This window comes from Nicotiana attenuata, unplaced genomic scaffold, assembly GCF_001879085.1.
Source record: "Nicotiana attenuata strain UT unplaced genomic scaffold, NIATTr2, whole genome shotgun sequence".
Classification (NCBI taxonomy): domain Eukaryota; kingdom Viridiplantae; phylum Streptophyta; class Magnoliopsida; order Solanales; family Solanaceae; genus Nicotiana; species Nicotiana attenuata.
The window spans coordinates 13,871-37,307 of record NW_017673767.1 but is presented as its reverse complement, the minus strand read 5'-3'; the positions used below and the strand labels follow the sequence as shown (position 1 = coordinate 37,307).

Sequence of the window (23,437 nt, the reverse complement as noted above, 5' to 3'; positions counted from 1 at the left end):
TTGTGAGTGTTAATGCATGAAGGAGGATGTCGTACTATGTTATGAGAGAGTTAATGCACGAAGGGTGATGCCGTGCCGTTTCTATTTGATTCATATGGTGAGGTTGAGAGAAAAGCACGAAGAGTGATGCGATGTACTTTCTTTTGCTGTGGTTATTGGTCTTTATCTGTTTTAATCATATCGGTTGATCAAAGTTCTTAATTGTGTTGTGATCCTTTATCTTGTAATCCCCTCAGCATGCCCCCTCCCAATATTACTTGTCTTGTTTCTTTTATCATTGCTATGGTATATATTGTTGTACTGCACATGTTTATTTATGGGTGTATTGTCTTAGCCTCGTTACTACATCGCCAAGGTTAGACTTAACACTTACCAGTACATGGGGTCGGTTGTACCGATACTGCACTTTGCACTTTCTGTGCAGATTTTGGTACTGGACCAAGTTGATCCTGAGTTTAGCTGTTGGCTTCATCTGATCGAAAACCCAAGGTAGCCATGTTGGTGTCTGCATGCCCTGGCGTCCCCTTCTATACATTCTCTTTACTGTTTTTATTTGTATCGAAAATAGTTGTATTTCCTTCAGACAAATTACTTGTAGTTAATCTTAGAAGTTCGTAAATTGTGACTCCAGATTCTAGGTAATTGTGTAAAAACATTGAGATTGTTATAGTTTTCCTCACTCTTTTTAACTTGTTATTTCTTAATTGTTGTTAATCACTAAAAGGTTTAAGAATTTGGCTTAATGACTTCTAATGTTAGCTTGCCTAGCAAGTGAAATGTTAGGCGCCATCATGGTCCCAACGGTGGGAATTTCGGGTCATGGCAATATTATATCATCTTTCTCTGTCTGGTTATTATTAGTTTTCTTGGGTCGAAGCGCTTTAGATATCTATTCAGCCTTGGCATAAGCACCTTGGTAAGACTTGGTCCTTGTCTCTACTCTCTCCTTTCCATCCTAAGGGCCTACCTTGTCTTATCATAGCGAAAACCAAGATCACTAGCACTCAATCCAGCGAATTTGACCTCCGCTTCAAGAGTATCTAGGTCCATCTTCTCTTTCTTCCTTAGTGATTTTTTTAGGCTTCTTAAATTGAAGCATTTCCTCTTGGGTATAGTGGTCAAACAATAACTTTCTAGAAGAATTGAGATCTTTAGCTAGATCTTTTGAGAAAGACACCTAATTTCTTTTCTGGAGCTCCTTAATTTTCTTCTGTGAGTCAACACTGAATCCTCCAGTTGCATCAAGAGTACGCCTTCCTCTTCAGTAGGGTCATCATATTGTGGTAATATTTTTCTCTTAAAGCCAGGTTGATCATTGAACTTGTCATCGTAGATTCCTGTTTTCTTTATTGCAGCCTTGTAGATGTCATCCCTCTTCTTTTGTTCTCCATTTTTCACATTTTCAAGCAGATCAACCTCTTGATTAATATCATCACCCGCAAGTATGTTCTGATGTTTGAGTGTCAAGACAATTGCTCCACCCTCAACTACTTTGTCAAGTCCATGGAGTACTTTCATCTCACATAGATATTTTGCACTTAACCAATTTTTCTCCTTCTCATCGCTTTCTTCCCGCTGATAAAAAATCTTTGAAAGCTACAAGGCTCTCTATTTCTCGGCATTCCTTTTCTCCTCAATCTTACGGCTCTTGCTAACCCATGCCAACACCTTAGAAGCACCTTTTGATTTTCTCTTCCACCTTTGTTTCTTTCTTCATCTTCAACATATGTTCCTCTAGTTCTAAAGCAGAAGATTGTGATCCAGCTTTTGCAACTGCATTGTTTTGTGTTGTATCATCATCTTCGTAAGAAATAATTTCTTTCTTTGTCACATCATGATAATCCGAATCTTCATCATCTACTCTTTGCATATCATCCTTTCGCTTATCCTTACTCTTATCATGACCTCTATCTTGCTGCCTACGTTTGCCTCTATTTTTGTCTCTCGACATCTCCTTAACTTTTTCTTAATCTTTCTCCTAGTTAATACCCCTTGTCCTTCCCCCTCTCTTCTCTCATACTCGTTCAGTATCCATATTTTTTTAATTATATTTATAGGGTCTCAAACAGACTATGATACTATCTTACACATGCTCTAATACTAATTTGAAGGGCTTAAATACCTCAAAGAACAATTTAGGCACACATGAAAAAATTCAATAAATGTTGTATAGAAGTAACTTATCAAGCTAGAGAGAAAATGGTGTAAGAGGCTTTTTTACTATCGAATCTCTCTGCATAAAAAAAAAATATTACAAAACCAAATTTAACTTATTATAAAACCTATTCCAATATAGTTTTGATAGTAAAACCTAATTAGATGTGAAGTTAATAAAATATTCTAGTAAATTTCAAATCCTAGATCATTTATGGTTCCTAGTTAATCTTGGTTTACTTTTGGGCATTTGATACCAAAAAGTGCGACCTAAATAATGCCAAGTTCCAAGTTGTTAACATTTCAAGTTAAAGAGACGTGGCTTAAACTCTCGCCAGTAAAGTCCCTCCAAAAATGTCCCCCTCTCTTCTCCGACACACTCCATATCTCACCTCTACAGTTCCATTCCCAATTCGATATTTCATTTCTTCAACCAAAATGCCAAAAACACGTCTCTCAACAATGCAACAAAACCCAGGTGCACAAAAAATTCAGCTTAAATGTGTGTTTCTTTTTGCCTCATAAATTTAGAAGAGCTTTTTATTTTCTTTTACTTATATGTCTTTTTGGAATGAAGGGTTTATCTAATCAACAAAATTTGTTTAATTTTAGGTTCTGAAGTTGGTGGTGTTGTACCTAACAGAGTGAGAAAAAGGAGAGGGGAAATGTTAGCCAAAGAGGTTAAGACAGAATCTCCTGATGAAAAAGTAAGATAATGATCATTCTTTTATCATTAAGGTTTTATTTCATAATGATGTTTGTTTTTTTTTTCCCCATGTTTTTGGTGAAAGAAAATTTAGTTTCAATGGGAGCTGCTCTGAAGTGGATTAAGAATATTTATTAAAAAGAATTTAGGTTAAATACATTGATAGTGTACTGAATTTCTTACACCATCATTGTAATTTAACCTGTTGTAATTGCTTACTTGTCATTCATGCTAGGTGACAAATCATGTTATTGAATAGGTTAACATGTAATTACCTTTTAAAGTGATCTGATTGTGTAAATAATTTTTACACCATCGTGCATAGAACTTAAGCTCCTAAATGTTAGTACTCTTGCGACTGCGTTATGTTGCTTAGAGATCAAGTGAGTTAACCATTTAGTGGCTCTCTTGTTGGAAATTCTTGAATTGGTACAATTTAGTTGAGTATTCATATGAAGGACTCACTGCTTTCGATTGATTCTTAATCCGTTGGTTATAGAAAAGAGTAAATTTTTATTCCCTCAAAAGGGTTGTGAATTTGAGGAGAAATATTTAGAGTGTGTAATATAACTATAGAATATTCTTGGCGATAATTGTAACCTCTGTTGATACAAGCCAGTCTGCACTTTAGAACAAAGGAGTCCATTACTCAAATGGTCACTCAACTATCCCAAATTATATGTTAAAATCACTTTTCTTTCGTTTGTAACAACAAAGTCACTTAACTATGCCTATAGCACTCAAAATGTCACTCAACTAGGTTTTCCAAATTTTTGATTGTCAAATACCTATTTTACCTTCTAAATTATCATTTTTTTTTAACTTTTTAAATATTATAATTTTTTTCTCTTTTTAATCTACATTGTGGACTTACCTATAGAATAAATTTATTTTATTTATAAAATAAAAAATAAAAAATTAGTTTTCAGCTCATGTAATGACGGAATAATAATATAATTGAGCATAATTTTCTAGAATATATAATGTATATTATAAAAATATCTTTATTTTAATAATTATTTTTATATTACGTATATGGAATATATATTTTATAACCTTTATTTTCTTTCATTCTCAATTGTGTAAATAAATTTTTGAATTTTTGTTGTTAATACTAAAATTATTACGAACAAATTGTTCTAATTAATTCTTTTACAATGCTCATTATATTGTTATTCCAGCATTATATATGCTTAAATACTTTTTATTTTCTTAATTTATAAATAAAATTTATTTATTATATAGATAAGTCCATAATATAAATTAAAAAGGGAAAATTATAATATTAAAAAGCAAAAAAAAATAAAAAGAAGATAAATATTTATGATTTAGAGGGTAAAATAGGTATTTGGCAATCCAAAATTTGGAAAATCTAGTTGAATGACCTTCTGAGTGCTATAGGCATAGTTAAGTGACTTTATTGTTACAAAAGAAAGAAAAGTAACTTTAGTAGATAATTTGGGATAGTTGAGTGACCATTTGAGTAATGGACTCAACAAAGAAGTTATGATATCTCCAAGTACTTGTCCTCGAGGACTGGAAATTCTCTGCTTTGTCAACTTGATATCTTGTTTCTGCCTAGTATCAGTCTATATAGAAGCTTATGCTAGTGGCGTAGCCGTAGACAGTGGTCAATACTGATGGATAATTCAGAAATCTTCAGGTTGAAGATTTTTCATAATTGACTAAGAAAACAATACTAGTGAAGGCTTTGTTACAAGGTCCCTTCATCTTTCCTTGACATACCTATATCTTGTCATTCTATCTTTATGCAGTCATATTGACGTTGCTATTGAAAGGGTTTGAAGTAGGTATCAGAACTTTATGTGGATCCTACAAGATACATTAAAAATGTAAAAAGAAAGTGAACCTACCCGTATAGTATGCATGTCCGCTATCGCGCCCATGTATCATAGAGTAAAATAGAGCATTTTTAGAACCTACTTGCTAAAACTGTTAGGGTTTAATGTATCTGAGCTTCTTTCTGGATTCTGTTTTTAAAAAAGATAGCATGAAATATATATGAAATATAGCAGGCTTTTCCTTGCACCTGGATTAATAAGTTCAGGGATATGGCATTTAGCTCCATTTCATCAGACAATTTAATTGTACTCTCAATCCAATTTGATTGTCCGATTTTGCTTCCGAAAGATCTGATTCACCTATCTGAGAGTGATTAAGCACATTACTTATATTGAATTAGTTATTACAAAGTTTAAGTCAAAGATGATCTTGTTATACGCTTAAAACTGGGAAGTCCATTTTGTGGAAGAGGATATTTTTCTGTTTTCTATGTACTTCACAGGCTATTTTTAGTTATGAAATACTATATGATCATTACTTCTTGAGGTTGCGAGAGGGAAAACAAATCATGCTTTTCTTTAACTTGTTGCAGTTTCTCAGGCATCCAGAAATTGAAGATCTTGCAAATAAAAGTGGCAATATTTATTCTCAATCAAGTGAGATTCGCGATTCCTTGTTTTTTGTTTTTTTAGTTTTCATATTAATATGGAACTTTGCACATTTATTTGTTAGATATATCTCCATATAGAAAGGTAGAATGCTGTCGATTATGTTACTTCCATTTAGTTCAATGCATATCATGTACTCATGTTCTATCTAACAAATCTAAAACCTTTTGATTACCACCTTATGCTTAAAGACTAGTCCATTGACCTCCTTCAGGTCTAAGAAAACACAGAGAGGTTGTTAGACTAATTCTCTCATAATGGATTTTGGTTAAGGTGAGGTGGCTTTTTAGCTGGCTCATAATCTCTTCCTATAGTTTGTATTCCAAGGATGGCAAATATAGAAGTGAGCATTAGAAGTTGGTGGGCCGGCAAGCAGAGATATGATATCACCTGGAAACTCTATATATATATATGATGATTATAAGTGATATTGTGTTTTGACAAGACAAGCGCGTCACGTCTTACTTATACCTGCGGCTGTATGAGCAAAATAGCGTGGCTTTACCAAATCCTTCATGGAGAACTACATGAGCGTTGTAGATTTATATTGCCTTTTCACTCTCTTTCTCCTCTTTGTTTTTTGTTCTTTTTTGCCTTAAGATTTATTATCATGAGCATAAATCATTCACTATCCTCAAGATTCTTTTCTTCTTTGAAAGCTTTTTTTGCCTGTATTACCAGTTTGCACATTGTCTTTATACCCATTTGAAAGAAAAAGGACTTCGATCTCTTATTTATTTGCAACTTTTTTTTTGTTATTGTGGAGTTCTCTGGTTTAACATACCTTATGGATAGGTTCCGTAGAGTTAGTAAGACTAAATATTTTGGCAAATTTGATGCAGTACAACCTCCTGCCAACTGGGAAAGGGTCATTGAAGGGATACGCAGAATGAGATCATCAGAACATGCACCTGTGGACTCCATTGACCCGGATGAAGGAGTGACTTCTCTTCAACCTAAGGTGCATCCATCTTTGCAAACCTGATGCTTGGTTAGTGGTTGTCTTCTTGATTAGGATATCTAGAACCGAGTACTCATATAAAAGAATAAGTTGAGAACGAAAAGTGTCCTTTTACCTTTTTTATGAGTAAGCACGTATAATATTTTAACGTGTCTAAAAGGATACTATACATTGTTATCTTTTCAACTTAGTTATTTTGTAGTTGCTGGATAGATGTGGATGGTTGATGTTGATTACTGTTTTCTTCTTCATTTTTTCTGTTCACAATCTCATCAGGAAAGAAGATTTGCTGTTCTGGTTGGTTCATTGTTATCAAGCCAGACCAAGGGTCATGTTACACATGGCAAGTGTTGAGATTACTCTCGCACATCCACCTTTTGATGAGATGATTGCTTGAAGTCAAACATTAATCTGTTTCATTGAAAGTGTCCCACATTTTATGAGGTTGTGATATTCTTCTCTGGCTTCCTATTGGTATATAATGTTGTCCTCTGAATCTGCAGAAGCAAATCAGCGGCTCCTCGAAAATGGTTTGCTGAGTGCTGACTCAATGGATAAAGCTGATGAAGTCACCATAAAGAGCTTGATATACCCGGTATGTGCTCAATGATGTCTGTTTATGATACTATTGTATTCGCGTTAGTGCCAACTAAATTTTTGTCAGTTCCTCTTATGCAGAGTTACTTAACAATTTTGTTGATCAGGTTGGATTTTACACAAGAAAGGCTCGGCACCTTAAACAAGTCGCAGAGATTTGTGTCTCTAAATATGATGGAGACATTCCTAGTACAGTGGACGAGTTGCTTCTACTTCCAGGTGTTGGTCCCAAGATAGCTCACCTGGTAGGATATTATGCTTCTCTCATTTTCCTTTCACTGCACATTCCTAAGTTATTTAAATAGCTTTTCCTTTAGGTTATGATTATGGCATGGAACAAAGTTGAAGGGATTTGCGTAGATACCCACGTGCATCGTGTTAGTAATCGGCTTGGATGGGTCTCGCAGCCTGGAAAAAAGCAGGTATGCTTAATTCTATTCGAAGACGAGGCTTCACTGCTATAATGAGCAACTAGAAATTGGGGGCATGCGCTATGTTATATGTGCACAAATTTTTTAAACTAATTCGTTTTGTCTAGTTTAGTTATAGCCTGCTAAAATTATACTAGTAACATTTTAGAAAGGTAAGTGTAAAACATATGTAGGAAGACCAGGAACGAACTTCATTGGCTTGGGCCTTAGAGGCAGCAGCTGGGAACGCGAAGGAAATAGGAAGACCGGGAACAAGTCACTCGACGAAAAGAATGTCTTATTTGAGCTCAAAGGGAGGAGCCAGAAGATCCAGGGGATCGGTCTGAGAATGAAAGAGCCTTGGATCAACTTGAATTTGCAAGATTAAAGAAAAAATGACTGTTTGGCCGAACAGATTAGCCCACTGACTGAATCGGAGAAGGCACGACTAGTTAGATGATTGTGCCACTACAACATGGGTAAACTTCCATCACCAAGTGAGATGGTCAAAATTATTATTAACCGCAGATTTGAGATTTAGGAAGAACCTCTAGGATCGGGAGATGGATGAATTTTAAAACTTGGTTGATTTACTGTATGGACAGAGGGTACCACATGCTACATCGGCTTTATGGAGATGGGAATAGAATAGGGACAGCTTATTTACAATTAAGTCTTATTTCAAGAGTTAGTTAGTTAGGGAGGAGTTGACCTTCCCATACCCTTCTATTTGGGTTCGCACGGCACACAGGAAGGTGTGTTTCTTCGTGTGGTTGGCAGCAAGGGGAGTAATACTGACAGCGAAGAACTTGAGGAGGAGGATGATGACCATATTAGCTGGTGCTTCATGTGCAGATGTTTGGTGAAGACGTAGACCATTTCCTATTACATTGTTAGGTGGCTGTGAATTTTGGTTGGTACATCTGAATTGGCTGGAAATACAGTGGGTGATGCCAAGTACACTGGAAGACGTGTTGTTTAGTTGGGCTTACAGAAGAAGGAAGAGATGACCGAGGGCGTAGGACATTACTCCATTAGCCCTTGTGTGGATTATGAAAAGAGAAATAGGAGAGCATTTGACGGGGTTGATAATGACTTTATAAAGTTGAAAAATAGACCCCTTGTGTCTATCTTACTGATGAGATCCCTATTTGTATATAATATTGATATCTTTTGTTTAGAACCACATTTTGGTGTAGGTTTCTTTACTTTTCAGTATACATTTAACAGCTATTTCTGATTTCAAACATCACCGTTCCCAACTGAGTCTGAAGCAAGGATTCATAATGACGATATGTTTAGATTGAAACTATTAACAATTATAGGAAAATACTCAAAGCACTCAATTCTTGTTTGACTCTGTCAGGGAACTAGATCCCCTGAAGAGACTAGGGTCTCCTTGCAGCAGTGGCTTCCTAAAGAAGAATGGGTTTCTATTAATTTGCTATTGGTACGTCTCTGCATCATTCTTTCTCTGAAATATCGTTGATTATTCCCCTTCCCATCTCTTTTGGTCCTTACTGTTGTAGCTCAAGTACATCTTAATTTTCACCTTCGTTCAATCATCCAATTCAAGAGTCAATGTGAAATGTGTGCTTATTGCTTCTTTGGTATATATTCAGCTGACACCTAGAACTTCATTTTAGATTCTCTATTTGGAGCGCTAGCAACACAAAATGCTCTTTTTCTTTTGCTATCAGTTGCACTACGTAATTATGAAAGCCGACTATATGAATGCTTGATCAGTCTCAAATTTCTCAAAAAGTATGATTTGCAACCTAGAGCTGGAGTAATGTTTATGCTTCAGCTTTTGAGGTGTCTCTGGACCTGCACTCAATAGGTGGAAATAGGCAATAGATTGAAATCTTTTGAGTTATCCCTTGATTCAGTTTCATGCCCATCTTCCCATCCACGTCGACATTAATAAAAAATATTGTATGTCATACTTCCTGTATTGGATTACCCAATAATCATATCCATCCCTAGAAGAGAAACTATTTTTCTGGTCTTCAATGTTTCTCAATATTCATTAGTCAAAAAGGTAACAATTTATCTTACTTTTACTACAAAATTTTCAAAAACTAACTTTGCCTCCAATATTCGACTAGTCAAAGTATGGACAGGTATGAACTTTCTCTCCTCTCTCTCATAGGCGGATCCACAATTTGAACTTTTTGAGTTCGACTTCTGAATTCTACTACAATCCATTTGAGTTTCTAGTTATGAAATCAATTATTTATATTTATTTAGTGAATTACGGGATCCAAGTCAAAGCCACTGCGTTCGGATGAATCATGGACCCATAATTTACACTCTACATCTGCCTCCCTCTCTGGTTATTTGTCACTTCAGTTTTGTGGCAATGGCCTTTACAGGTAGGCTTTGGACAGAGCATATGTACTCCTCTGAGACCTCGCTGTGCAAAATGTACAGTAAGTCAATTCTGCCCATCGGCATTTAAGGATATGTCAAGCACAGCTACCACTTCCAGAACACTAAGCCCCAAGAAGAAACATTGACAAGGATGTTTGCTGTTACGTGATCAATTTTTTCAAGTTCTGTTCTTCTAATGTAAAAAGAATTTTGTATTAATTGTAAAAAAACAATTAAAAAAAATGGGTGTAGCTTCTAGTACTTTTTATTTTTTTTTTTTTTAAATTTTGTATTAATGTTGGCCTAGGATGAATTGAAATGGAAAACATGGTGATTGGGGATTCATATATCACACTCCAACTTGCTAAACACTGAGGCATAGTATTTGTTGTATTCGTTGAACAAGTTAATTTCTACATTACTGAAGGCAGACGATATTAGTTTTTAATCTGAATATGTAGAGTAAACTGTCGCATTACCTGCTTCCTAATTTTTCATAATATATTAGTTTGGGATTTCTGAAAATGAAGCAAAATAGGGGTTTTAAATGCGACAGTTAGACAAGACGAAAGCGTTTTTATATTTGACTCCATTTGGTTTGCGAAACCTAGGAAGTTTATTTGATTAAGGAGAAATGCGAAAAAATATCCGTTTAGATCATTAAAACTATACTTGCCTATGTAAGTTTTATTTCCAAGTCTTCTAGCTAAGGCATGCGAACTGTTTATAAACTATTAAATTCAACAAAAAAGGGTTTTGTACTCTATTTTTCAAATTATTATATCAAGTTTTATATGGAGAGTTATGTTGTAGGTCAACTTTATTATAAAAATTCTTTACATGTCTACAAAAAATAGAACTCTTTAAAAAAGTTATCCTTAAAATTCTCTAAAATGTTTATCGTCGAGTGGTCATTTTGAATGCTAGTTTTTCATGGAATGTCTGCATTAGATTCTTGTAATATAACTAAATGAGGCTCGTATTGCTCTAGAAAATCAACTATAACATTTCCAATGAATCTTCTAGGTCGCATCTATTGATATTCCACGAAATAATTCGTAAAATTATTTCATGGAATATTAATAAATGTGACCTAGAAAATTTCCGTCGAACTTTGAACCTCTATTAGTTTTTTTTTTTTTGCTTGACAATAGACTCCAATCACTAGCTAAGATATAATATAGTGGGATATACTATGTCAATATCAATAAAGTATGTATATAAAAAGTTTAACAATATGATTTTTGACACATTGTTAAAATTCTCACGTTAGAACCGATTTGATCAAATTTATTTACAGAACATCTTGATATGAAAATTTTATGGATGACAAATATTTGACATTTATGTTCAAATTTTCACGTTAGATCGAATTTTATACAAATTTATCTATGAATATATTTTGATATGAAATATTTTATAAATTATATATTGGTAAAATTTCTAGATAACACTATAATATTTTAGGTCTTTAACGACACGTGAAAAGTGTAGCCAAGACGATCAAAAAGTATGGTCTTTGATTGAAAATCGCACTTTTAGACCTAAGACAACGGTTTACATGAATGACCTAAACACACATAACCTCTGCCCTAAGGCAACACTATAGGCTACACCTATAATTTTACTTTTCAAGCATGGCCTTTGTTACCTTATAGATCACCATTTTCAAGAGTGGCCCCTAAGTAACACTTGTAAAATATGGCCTTTGTTACTATACATGCCACACTTGCCAGTACCATATGGCTTCATTTTTTAAGAGTGAAAATTTTGTCTAGGTTGTAAACCATATTTTTAATCTTTATACGAGCCACAATTTTGATTACATACTTTTTTCTATAATCACATTTCTTTCAAGCGTATTAACTTAAGTACGGAGATCTCAATTAAGCATTACGTTAACGAATAAATATTAATAAGAAATTCAAATGCATATATCTACTTGCAATGAACTTCAAAAAAGAAATATTCCATGTTCTGCACTAATAAAGTAATTTACTAATTTACTTTAAGATATATACTGGCAATGAACTTTACATAATTGCCTATGTGCGTCTCTTTTTAACGAGGATGCTGAACCAACCAGAGGCGGATCCAGGATTTAAACTCTATGGGTTCAACTTTTAAGATTTTTAACATTGAACCAAGTATATTTTTAAAGTTATGGGTTCAAATCTATTATTTTGCAATTTTAATGAATTTTTACACATAAATTTCTACTCCGCGTCGAAAGTTATGGGTTCAATTGAACCCATAACTATCACACTGCATCCGCCTCTGGAACCAACAACCCTAAAATCCAAAAATAGAATGAAGTTCAAAAGTATTACTCCCTCCGTTCCGATTTAGTGAACATGTTTGACTGGCACGGAGTTTAAGAAATAATAAAGACTTTTAGAATTTGTGGTCCTAAACAAGGTAAAAATTGCATGGGGCGCCCTATTTGGTCGCCCCCATTTAAGGCTGTATGGTGGGCCGGGCCCGGGCCTAAATGGGTTAAACGGGCCGGGCTAAACGGACCTGGGCTTAGCGGTCCCGGGCTCTGGCGGTCCCGGGCTTTGTGGGCTCAACGGGTAGGACCAGCCCGTGACGGGCCTAAGCCCATATGGTCCTGGGCTAAATGGGCCGGGGTCGTGGGCTTAGCGGGCCTAAGGGCTTTTTTTATTTCCGGGCTTTTTTTTTTAATTTTTTTTTATTTAAGGCAATTTCTTGTAAACCATATGTGTATGTATATATATAAATTGCTCTTATGCATTGCTATATAAATATATGTAGTATATATAATATAGAAATCTAATTATTAAAGTGTTTGACGAAAATGTAAAATAACAAATCAATAGTAAAACTAAATTGGCATGCATAATAAATTAATAACAAAGTACAACATGAAGCATAAATACGTCTAATAATTTTAAAATAATACAAATTGTTGAAAAATCTTAAAGACGAATTTGCGGATAAATACCCTCAACACAATACTTTATATGCCTCCTTAAAATGCCTGTGGTACACCCTGAACGAAAATTTAAGACTCTTCCACAGCTCTTGCACTTTAATATTTGGCCTTCTTCATTTTCTTCAAGCACTTTATAGTATTGCGAAACAAATAAGCGCACTCTTTCCGAACGAGGCATGATTTAACTTGAAAATTGAGATTGAGACTTGAAGTCTTGAAAATTGGAGATTGAGAGATTGAGAGAAATTTAGATTGAGAAATGAGTATTGAGTATTGAAATGAAGAAGAGGGAGGGGGGTACTTATAGTGTTAGAGAAGGTTAGTTTTGTAAATTGAAAAAAAAAACGGCTATTTGTGCAATTAATATGACCGTTGGTGGTCATTGGGGGTGGGGCCCTAATTTTGAAAAATCTTGTTTTGTATTATATATAGTACTACTTCTTCATGTAAATATAATATATATAGTATACTAGTATAGTATACTATATATTATATGTTATGTATATATATTCCCTTATATAATTTGTTGTAGTATATATTGTATGTTATGTATATATATTCCACCTTATAAATAATTGCAAGTTAAAGACAAAAAAATATTGCGAAGAGATATTCAAGGCCAAGGGTATGTTTTATAATTTTTATTACCAAAAATGGCATATCTTTCTTAGTCTTCTTCCCCCCAATGGAATGAGCACAACAAGGTACTAATACCACCATTAAAAGGAAAAAAAACTAAAGAAGATATGCCAAAGTACAAGTTACACCATAATCTACATTGTATCTCTAACAAATCTCATAAATCCTTCAAGGTTCGGAGGAGGTTCCGTTGGTGGTGGCGGAAAAGAAGCTTGTTCATCACCGCTTCCGGGCGAAGCAGCATCCTCCGCAAGTTCCGCTATCATTTCTTCATAAGCTTCGTCTATCTCCGGTTGTGATTCTGCAAGTCCAAAGTTTCTTCTTTCCGAGCGGATCCAATCTCTGAATAGTACTGATTTTTCCAAGCTCTCCCTCATAGACGCTCTATGATCACCTATTTGAAGTCTTGCTTGACTGAAAGCGCTCTCTGATGCAACTGTTGAAGCTTGAATAGATAAAATATCCCGAGCCATCCTTGCAAGAACCGGAAAATGTTTTTCCCTTGTCTTCCACCATTCCAAAAGATCAAAGGTGCCGTCTGGATTCTCCTTTTCAAGTCCCTGCGACAAATAAACTTGAAGCTCATTTAGATGTGAAGTCTCATCAAAATTATCACCTTGAGAACCCCTAAACTCCGTCCAAGATTTAAGTGCTTGTAGGCCCGCAGCTCTTTTAGATGATTGTGAACTAGACGAAGTAGGGGTTGGAATATTTGGCCTAGCATGATCTAACGCAAGTTGGTAAGCATTATAAATTGTTTGCGCATTTATTTTAATTGAGGCTTTTGCCTCTGCAAGTGTAGAAAATTCCTCAACTGAAAGATCTAAAGCCTTATAAATATTTGTGTACCAAAAGTGAGGACCTCCTAATTTCATTGTAGGATTTAACAATGCAGCAACACCATAAATAGGGGGGATAGGGAAAAAATATTTTTTAAACTTTTCTTTCATTGCATTTATAGCAAGTTGATAAATTTCCCCACCCTCCGAAAATTCAACAAACAAATCACATAGTGCTGCAATATAAACTAAACAATTTGAAATAGTAGGATAATATTGTCCAGAAAATGCATTTGTAGCAATTTGAAAATGTTCTAAAAAATCTATAAGAATTTTGACATTCGTCCAATCTTGATTTGTAAGGATTTCATCATCATCCTCACCACCAACACGAGCATTAAACGTTGCATTAATTGGGTTTCTATATTCATATGCAACTACTAAACTTTCGTACATATAATTCCATCTAGTTGGACAAGGTTTAGGAACCTTTCTTTCTCTAAGGCCAAATTCATCACATTTTTTAAAATACTCTCTAAGTCTACTTCTACGGTTTGAATAAAAAAGCCAATTAAGAGCCATTCTAACCTTTTCAATTTCTAAATTTAAAATTCTCATACCATCACCGACGATTAAATGGTAAATGTGACAAATACATCTCACATGGAAACAATTACTAAATGCAGGATTTAGTGTTGTTGTAAGTATGCCTATAGCACTAGTGTTACTAGAAGCATTATCCATAGAAATTGCCATTATTTTATCTCTAATGCAAAAATATCTACAAATATCTGCAACGGTGTTAGCAATAAACTTACCTGTGTGACGTGAATTAATTATTCTATACGCAATAATGCGTTTTTGCATTATCCACTCCTCGTCTATCCAATGACTTGTAACAGTTAGATAATCACAGTCATTATTACTTCTACCAATATCAGTAGTAATAGAAATCCGATTAGTTATATGAGTAAATAAATACCGCAAATATTGTTCATATTCATGTTTATATTTATAAATATCGCTCTTAACTGTTGCGCGAGGCCAACCTTTATAAGTAGGATTAAAAACTTTTCTAATATAATGCACAAAATTAGGGTTAGAAGGAAAAGTATATGGTAAGCACATAACAGTAACCATCTTTGCTAATTCTTCACGATCTTTATTAGGATCGTAATATAAAATACTACCGGTCACAGTGTTAATTCCTGGTTGAACTAGATTTGAACCTGTACTAGGGTTAACCGCAGTATCTACACTTGTCCCCTCTTGCTGCGCTTTCATTTGTAAATATTTAACTTTATCTCTAGGGTGTGTTTGTATGTGCCTAGCCAAACTACCCGTACCGCTACGGTCTCCAGTATATTTATGCGCCAGCAATTTCCCACAAGTTTTACACTTAGCCTTATTTTGTTCTCTTACTTGAGTAAAAAAATTCCAAACTATTGATGTTTCTAGGCGTTTAGAAGGTTGTCTATTAAAAGTAGGGGTTTCTACAGGTGGGTCGGGCGGGGCATCAGTTGGGTTATTAACAGGACTAGTAGGTGAATCATCTAAATCCGGTTGGGTTTCATCTACATCCTCATTTTCCTCATCATTTTCTAAGATAGTTTGATTAGGATAAAGAGCATTCATAACTTCTTCATTTAATTGTTCACCTGGTGCAACATTATGGCAAAATTCACTATCGGAAAATTGAAAACAAGGGTTATCACTATCAAGAATAATAGGAGCAGCAGGACGGGTAACAGGTCTGGGTCGGGGAGCCCGGGGAAGGGTAGTAGGTTGGAGACTACTTTCACCAATTTTAGCTTTTCCCTTACCACCAAACATTTTTTTCAAAGAAAATGCCATATTAATTACAATTATGCAAACTAAACACACAAAAATATATTCTTAAAACTTAAGAGTTGGAACGAGTTTACCGAATTGCCGAACAACTTCTTGAAAATTGAAAATCGTTGAAGACTTGAAGACTTGAATACTTCAATTCACCAACTTCACAATTTTTCACGAAATTGCAATAATAAAATAAGCAATTATAGAAGAGAAATTAGATATAGATTGAGAGAGATTGAGATAGATTGATGAATTGGTGAGTAAAAATGAAAGAATGAGGGGGTATTTATAGTTGAGAATTGGGAAAAAATGTAATTATATAAAGTTTGGGGTTAAAATAAAGTTTGGGGGCCAAATGGCTATTTTTTAAAGTTCCAAACGGTTGAAAATTAAAGGCCAATGGCTAGATTTTAAAATTTGACCGTTGGTCTTTTTAAAAAAAAAAAAAATTTAAAAAAGAGTCGTTGGAGCCCATTAGGACCGTTAGGCCCGGTTGAACCGGCCCAGGACCGCCTACCGGTTCCGGGCTTAGCGGTCCCTGTCTCGTGGGCTTGACGCAAGGAACCGGCCCGCGCGGGACTGTTTAGCCCGTTAAGATCGCGGGCCCGGTCCGGTCCCGGTCCCAGCCCGGCCCACAATACACCATTACCCCCATTTAACTTATACCCACTTTTTAAAAATTTTTTAACTTGTACCCACTTCTTAAACAACTTCAGGCCTCTTTCTCCTCTCCTTCTCCTTCTACGTTTTCTTCTTCTCCTTCTCCTTCTTTGGGTGACAACGATTTTATATGGTGGCTGTGAATATATTTTGTGATGTTTTACAATGGTGAGTTATTATGATGCTTTATTTTTTACTATTGCTTAGGATTTTTTCTTTTTATTTTTCTTAATTGCAATATGAGTTCATTAGCTTTATTGTTGTTTTGACAAATTGAAGATTGGGATTTGTTCCTGATGATATTTGGAGGTTATGTTTCAAATTTGAGCTCATTTGGAGTAGATTTAGGCATTAAATCGTATATTGGATTGCCATAATTCGAAGAGCAAATTTTTGTTTCTGGGCAATTTTCACTTCAGACTTATTAGCCTTAAGTGAATGAGAACGTTTGTTGCACTTCAGGCTTTTTGGCCTTAAGTGCATCTGAAGTGCAATTTTTCACTTCAAACTTATTGGCCTTAAGTGTAGCAAAACGTTTGTTGCACTTCAGACATTTTGGCCTTACGTGCATCTGAAGTGCACACTACTAGAAATTCGTCAAAAACGACCAAAGTTGGTCTGTTATGGCTAATTACCGACCAAAACGCGACCATTTACGTGTGGACGGTATTTTGACGGTCGGGAAAGAATACCGACCAAAGTTGGTCGGAAATTACCGACCAACATAGGTCGGTCAATCAAATTCAAAAATAATATTGCAAAAAAAAACCGACCAAAGTTGGTCGGTATTTTAATTATGTAATAAAAAGATTCACCATATGGGAATCGAACCGGGGTGTGTACTATGGCAGGATACTATTCTACCACTAGACCATTGGTGCATTTTGTTTTAAGATTGTCTTTTTTTTAATTTATACTCTTTAATTGTATTTTCGCACGAAAATAACAGACCAGTTGGTCGGTTTTATTAAAAAATAAAATTGCCGACCAAAGTTGGTCGGTTTTTTTAAATGACTGGCCGAATTTACCAACCAAAGTTTGGTCAGTTTTTCTAATATTAATTTTTATTTATTTTAATTGAATAACAGACCAAAGTTGGTCGGTTTCTTGAAAAATAAATTTCACGGGACTCAAAAATAGTTTCTCGCATTTTTGCGCCAAAGAAAACCGACCAAAGTTTACGATTTCGTAAAAAAAATTAAAAAAATATATTTTGAAAAACCGACCAACTTTGGTCGGTTTTTTGACCGACCAAAGTTGGTCGGTTTTTGAAGAGCAATTTTTCACTTCAGACTTATTGGCCTTAAGTGCATGAAACCATTGGTTACACTTCAGATCTATTTGGCCTTAAGTGCATCTGAAGTGCAATTTTTTCACTTCAGGCATTTTTTTTAACTCATAAGTCTGAAGTTGATCGTAAAGTGGGTATGCTTGCAAGTTTTTTTGCAAAGTGGGTATAGGTTCAATTGTGACCCCAAAACCGGGTATAGATGCAAAAGCCCCCTAAACAAGTTAAAAAGGGGCCCAGAGTATTTGTGTGGTTATAAAAACTTCTCATTAAGGGTAGAATTGTAAGTTTAAGCTAAATTGTTTCCAAATTTAGAAATGAGTCTTTTTTTTTTAAACGGACAAAAAGTAAATAGATTCACATAAACTGGAACGGAGGGAGTACTGAACATTGATCAAAGAAGAAAAATGGTAATTTGGCAAAAAAAATTAATGAACATTAGGAAAATGAGAAAGAACAGATAAATTACCCGAGCTAACTAAAGCCCGCTCTCCAAACTGAAAGAATATTGTATAACTACTACTCCCTCCGGTCCACAATAAGTAACCAATTTGCTTTTTTATTTTGGTCCAAAATAAGTGTCCATTTATATAGTCACGAAAAAATGGAATTTGTTTTTCCAAAATTACCCTTATGTACGTATCCCTAAAAAGTCATTTACTCCTCACATTTGAGAAGAGAAGTAAGTACTACTATAATTATGGCGCAACATTTATTGAAAGGTAGTTTAGTCACACTAACTATTTTCGTCTAGAATTTAGTATTTTCTTAATGGGTGTGCCCAAAGTATGGCTGTCCAACGGGACGGGCCGGTCCATCCCGTCCCGCGTCCCGTCCTGGTCCCGTCCCAAGTTAAACGGGATGGGCCAATGTTAAACGGGACACGGGATGGGACGGGACGGCCATTTCGTCCCGTTTGTCCCGTCCCGTCCCGTCCCGTGTCCCGCCAGATTTTTTTTTTTAAAAAAAAAACTAGCCGTTGGACAACGGCTTAAATTGCAAAAATAGTTGTTGCCAACGGCCATAAACGGTCAAAACAGCCCCTACACCCCCCCCCCCCCAAACTTTTAATATAACCCCTAAGTTTATTAAATTATATTTTGGCCCTATTTTCTACTATAAATAACCCCCATTCTTCTTCATTTTTTCCCACAAAAAATTAATCTTCTCTCTCAAATCTCTTACATTCTAATATTCTATCTATATTATTCTCTCAATTTTGTTACTATCAAGTATCAACTATCAACTATCAAAAGATAACTTTCAAGTTTCAAGTATATGGGAAAATTTTTGGAGCAACTTTCAAGCTTCAAATTAATTCGTCAAGTATTTGGAGCAATATTTTGGGCAATTTCTTCAAGTTTCAATATTTAATCACGGTGCACTCGTTCCATCTCCTAATTTTAATATATAATTTTTGCGTATCATTTTAGTGCTTAATTTTTGTGTTTACTTTACGTGTTCTATTTTCGTATTTCATTTGTGTGTTTAATTTTTGTGTTATCTTTTTAAATTTAATTTCGTATTTAAACTATGGGACCTAAAAATGTATTTGGCATAAAAAAAAGTAGTAAAAAAAAGTAGTAAAGGTGAAAGTAGTTGTAATCCTAATCCTAGTCCTAGTCCTAACCCTTCTCCTAGAATTAGAAAACGTATAGATGAAATGACTCATGTTGATGAAACTGCATTTTCCAAACCCCCCCCCCCCCCCCCCGTATTTTATGATGTTAATGCCGGAGAACAACTAGATCATGAAACTTTACAAAGACAATTTGGCAATGATATATTTTTTGAGGACGAAGAAAATGAGGACGAACAAAATGAGGAAGAAGAATTAGATGAAACACCCACTAGTTCCGCAACACAAGCTCCAACTCAGAGTCAATCTCGGTCTGGAGCTTTACCCCCTGTACCCCCTATAAGGGGTAAGCCTAAGGCTGAACGTCCCAAAACATCACTTGTATGGAAATTTTTTAAACATGATAAAGTCAATCATCGTGCTATATGTGAAAAATGTAAGCAACAATTTGCACACACAACAAGTGGTGGGGCGGGGGGTTACTAGACACTTAAGAAAGGATCACAAAGCTTTATGGATACAAGCTAACATAGAAGCCGGAAAAATTATAGATCCTACAATCGGTATGGCAAACTCCTAGTGGATCTGGTTCTAATCAAATTCAACAACAACTTGACTCTGCTTCTGGTCATGTTTTACGCCCCTATAACAAAGATAAAGATCGTGAGAACTTAGCAAAAATGGTAGCTGTTTGTGGCTTACCTTTTACTTTTCCCTCTCACCCTGCTTTTGTGCATTATATACAAGAAACTTATAACCCTGCTTTTCAAGGTTTTCCTAAGACCACGGTTAAATGATGTTTTTAAATTTCAAACCGAATATCTTCAGTATATTCGTTGTGTATTTTTCCACTTAGATTGTAAAGTGTCTATCACATCTGATATAGGTCGTAGTCCTAATGGTTGTGATTATTTAACTGTTTCATGTCATTGGGTTGATCATCATTGGAACATGCAAAAACGTATTATTGGTTATAAATTTGTTGATTCAAAACACACTGGAGCATATATTGCAACTACTGTTCTACAAATACTTGATTTTTATGGACTCATTGATAAAGTTTTAACTATCACCTTAGATAATGCTTCTGCTAACACAACCACAGCAAATAGCTTAAAATCTAGACTTTGTCCAATTAATCCTACTATTTTCATGTTAGATGTGCATGCCATATTTTTAATTTGGTTGTAAAAGATGATCTTAATTTATTTTCTGATGCTTGTAGTAAAATACAACATGCTTGTGGCTATATTTTTCGTGCTCATAAACAAAGTAGAATTCGTGAATTTGCTCAGCAATGTGCTAGTGCTAACCTTCCATTTAGAAAAGTTCCAAAAGATGTTTGTACTAGGTGGAATTCTACTTATGAAATGCTTAAAGGTTCTTATGATTATCGGGTGCCTATCCAAAAGGTATTTAATATGCATAATGGTATTCCCGCTGATCAAATTGTTGATTCTGATTGGGATGAGATCAAAGAGCTTACTAAATTTTTAGAAAAATTTTATTATTCTACAAAACAATTTTCTGGTATATATTATCCTGCTGTTACACAAATATTATGGTATATTTGTGGAATTTCTGTTGTATTTGGTAAGTATAAAACAAATCCAACTTATGCACCGGCCATTAATGAAATGATTTTAAAATTTAAAAAGTATTTTTTCCCTATTCCCGAAGTTTATTTAATTTCTACTTTGCTTAACCCATCTTTAAAACTAAGAGGTGCAAAGGGACTTGTTCGTAAAATTTATGAGAATTTAGAAATTCAAGAAAATGAACAACCATCTCTCGAAGATTGCCAAGCTAGCATATATTCTTATGCTAGATCAATGTTTGATAAATATAAATTTATAGATACAACTGGTTGTGAAATTGCTCCTTCTACTTCTAAGTCTAGAGCAGAAGTTTTATGGGAAGATATGGATGATATAACAGGTTTTGATTCCTCTATTAATGATGAACTTGATTCTTATCTTAATCAAGGGTTGGAAAGTATTAAAGACGAAGAAGGCAAGGAACAACTTTTGTCATGGTGGAGGGAGCGTGGCAAGGCTTTTTCAACACTTTCAATTATGGCCCGAGATATCCTGGCTATTCAAGCATCATCAGTAGCATCAGAGAGTGCTTTTAGCGCGGCAAGATTTCAAATTGGAGATCATAGACATTCATTAGCGGAGGACAGTCTAGAGATTTCCGTATTGTTCAGAGATTGGATTAATTCAGAAATAAGAAATCTTGGTTTTGAAAACTTAACCACTAGGGAAGAAGAAGAATACAATGAGATACTTACCACTGGGAGCGATGACGGCATGGAGCTCATGGAACATCAATCAACATTGCCAATTCCATTAGAATGTCCGAGAGATATTATTGATAAATTACAAAGAAGTTATATAGGAGCTTACAAATATTAGTATGATAATTTGTAATTGGCTACTAAGAGGCCTAGTTCAAACAGAACCCTTCCTAGAAGGTGGCTGCGTAGATTATGTGCTCTTCAAAAGAATTATATTTGTATTTGAGATTTGAAAGTTCTATTAATAAAATAAATGGCTCTAAGAGTTGAATTTTTTTTATGAATTGTCTTAGTTGCTTAATAGTTAATACTTTGAAATTATATTAAATAAATTATAACTCTATTATAAATTTATAATTACTAGAGTATTTCATTACAAGTCTTTTGTTTTAATATTTTATAATTCTTTACTTAGTTTTCTAATTTTCGTTTTAACATAGTAACATTTAAGTTTATTAAATAAGTCAAAAATCTAGCCGTTGCAAACTTTAAAAATATAGTAATTTTCAAAAAACTAGACGTTTTTTTTAATTAAAAAAATACAATTAAGGCCCACGAACCCGTCCCGTCCCGTCCCGTTCCGTCCCGTCCCATCCCGTTTGTTAGCGGGACGGGATGGGATGACCGTTTCGTCCCGTTTGTCCCGTCCCGCCACCGTCCCGCTTAAATGTCGTTCCGTCCCATTGGACAGCCATAGCCCAAAGTAAATTGATCATTTATTGTGGACCGGAGGGAGTAGTAAGAGACATGTGAGAGAGATGTAAACTTGCAATTACATGTGAACTAATATATTTTATATATACCATTAAATCCAAGAAAAGAAAGAATAAGTACTCTCTACCTTCTAAATGACCACGAAGAGTTTTTTGTTGTTGTAGTAGGTTAACTTAACCTAAAAATTCTCAAAACTCTCTGCAAGGTTCCTCCTATCTGGACTGGATTATGTTTTAACTAAATCAATGGAGAGACACTTTGATGTAAAAAAAAAAAAAAAAAAAAAAAAAAAAAAAAAAAAAAAAAAAAAAAAACTTAAGTCAATAATAGGGATATAACATCAGAAACTGAAATTCATTGAATTCGAAAAGTAAATTGAAAGAGAGAAACAAAGCGTTAGATTCCTGTATCAAGATATAAAAACGAACAAATACCAATGTGCGAGGCTAGCTGAAACGACACCAAGTAGTACATAGAACTCCTCTATATATATAACTTAATTTTCCAACTAGTTCTCATTATTCAGAAACAAGAGAGAAACATGGATATGATCAAAGTTGGCCCAGCGGGGGGACGTGGTGGAACCATTTGGGATGAAAAAGGACGAGACCAAGTCGCTGGGGTTCTTGTTTCATACAGCAAAAACGCAATTCTTTCACTTCAGTTCCTGTACCATGAGAATAGCAAGTTAGTTCCGTAAAATAAACATGATTGTAATACATGTAGTCAAAGCTCGTGTGCAGTTGTTTTTGATTATCCATCAGAATTTCTTACTTCGATCAGTGGTTCCTTCAAATCTCTTAATTCGTTAAGTGGTCCCGACAAATCAATTTTGAACACTAAAAAATTTGGGACAAACAAGGGTTCCTATGGACCATTTGGGACCCTTCTATTACTGATGGTGACAAGGACTTCAACTTTCAGACAGGAAATCATCGGCATCTCGGTGGTTTTCATGGCACTGAGTGTTCGTCTAACATTGAGAGTATTGGGGTCTATGTGAAGACCATAA

General features: G+C 34.8%; 1 protein-coding gene across 4 annotated transcripts; it reads left to right on the top strand.

The window, feature by feature from the left end:
- Positions 1-2,452: 2,452 nt before the first annotated feature.
- On the top strand, positions 2,453-10,120 carry LOC109217221 (endonuclease III homolog 2, chloroplastic-like). Of its 4 annotated transcripts, none has more exons than XM_019381449.1 (10): positions 2,453-2,632; positions 2,767-2,861; positions 5,256-5,319; positions 6,174-6,292; positions 6,569-6,635; positions 6,796-6,887; positions 6,997-7,134; positions 7,207-7,311; positions 8,666-8,749; positions 9,675-10,120. In XM_019381449.1, the coding sequence occupies exons 1-10, from the start codon at positions 2,509-2,511 to the stop codon at positions 9,816-9,818; spliced, it is 1,032 nt and encodes a 343-aa protein (XP_019236994.1). In that variant the 5' UTR covers positions 2,453-2,508; the 3' UTR covers positions 9,819-10,120. The 4 variants fall into 4 exon arrangements, with proteins under 4 accessions (XP_019236994.1, XP_019236993.1, XP_019236996.1 ...); XM_019381448.1 differs by having other exon boundaries at positions 2,453-2,656; XM_019381451.1 differs by having other exon boundaries at positions 2,453-2,656; positions 9,679-9,804.
- The last annotated feature ends 13,317 nt before the right edge of the window (positions 10,121-23,437 follow it).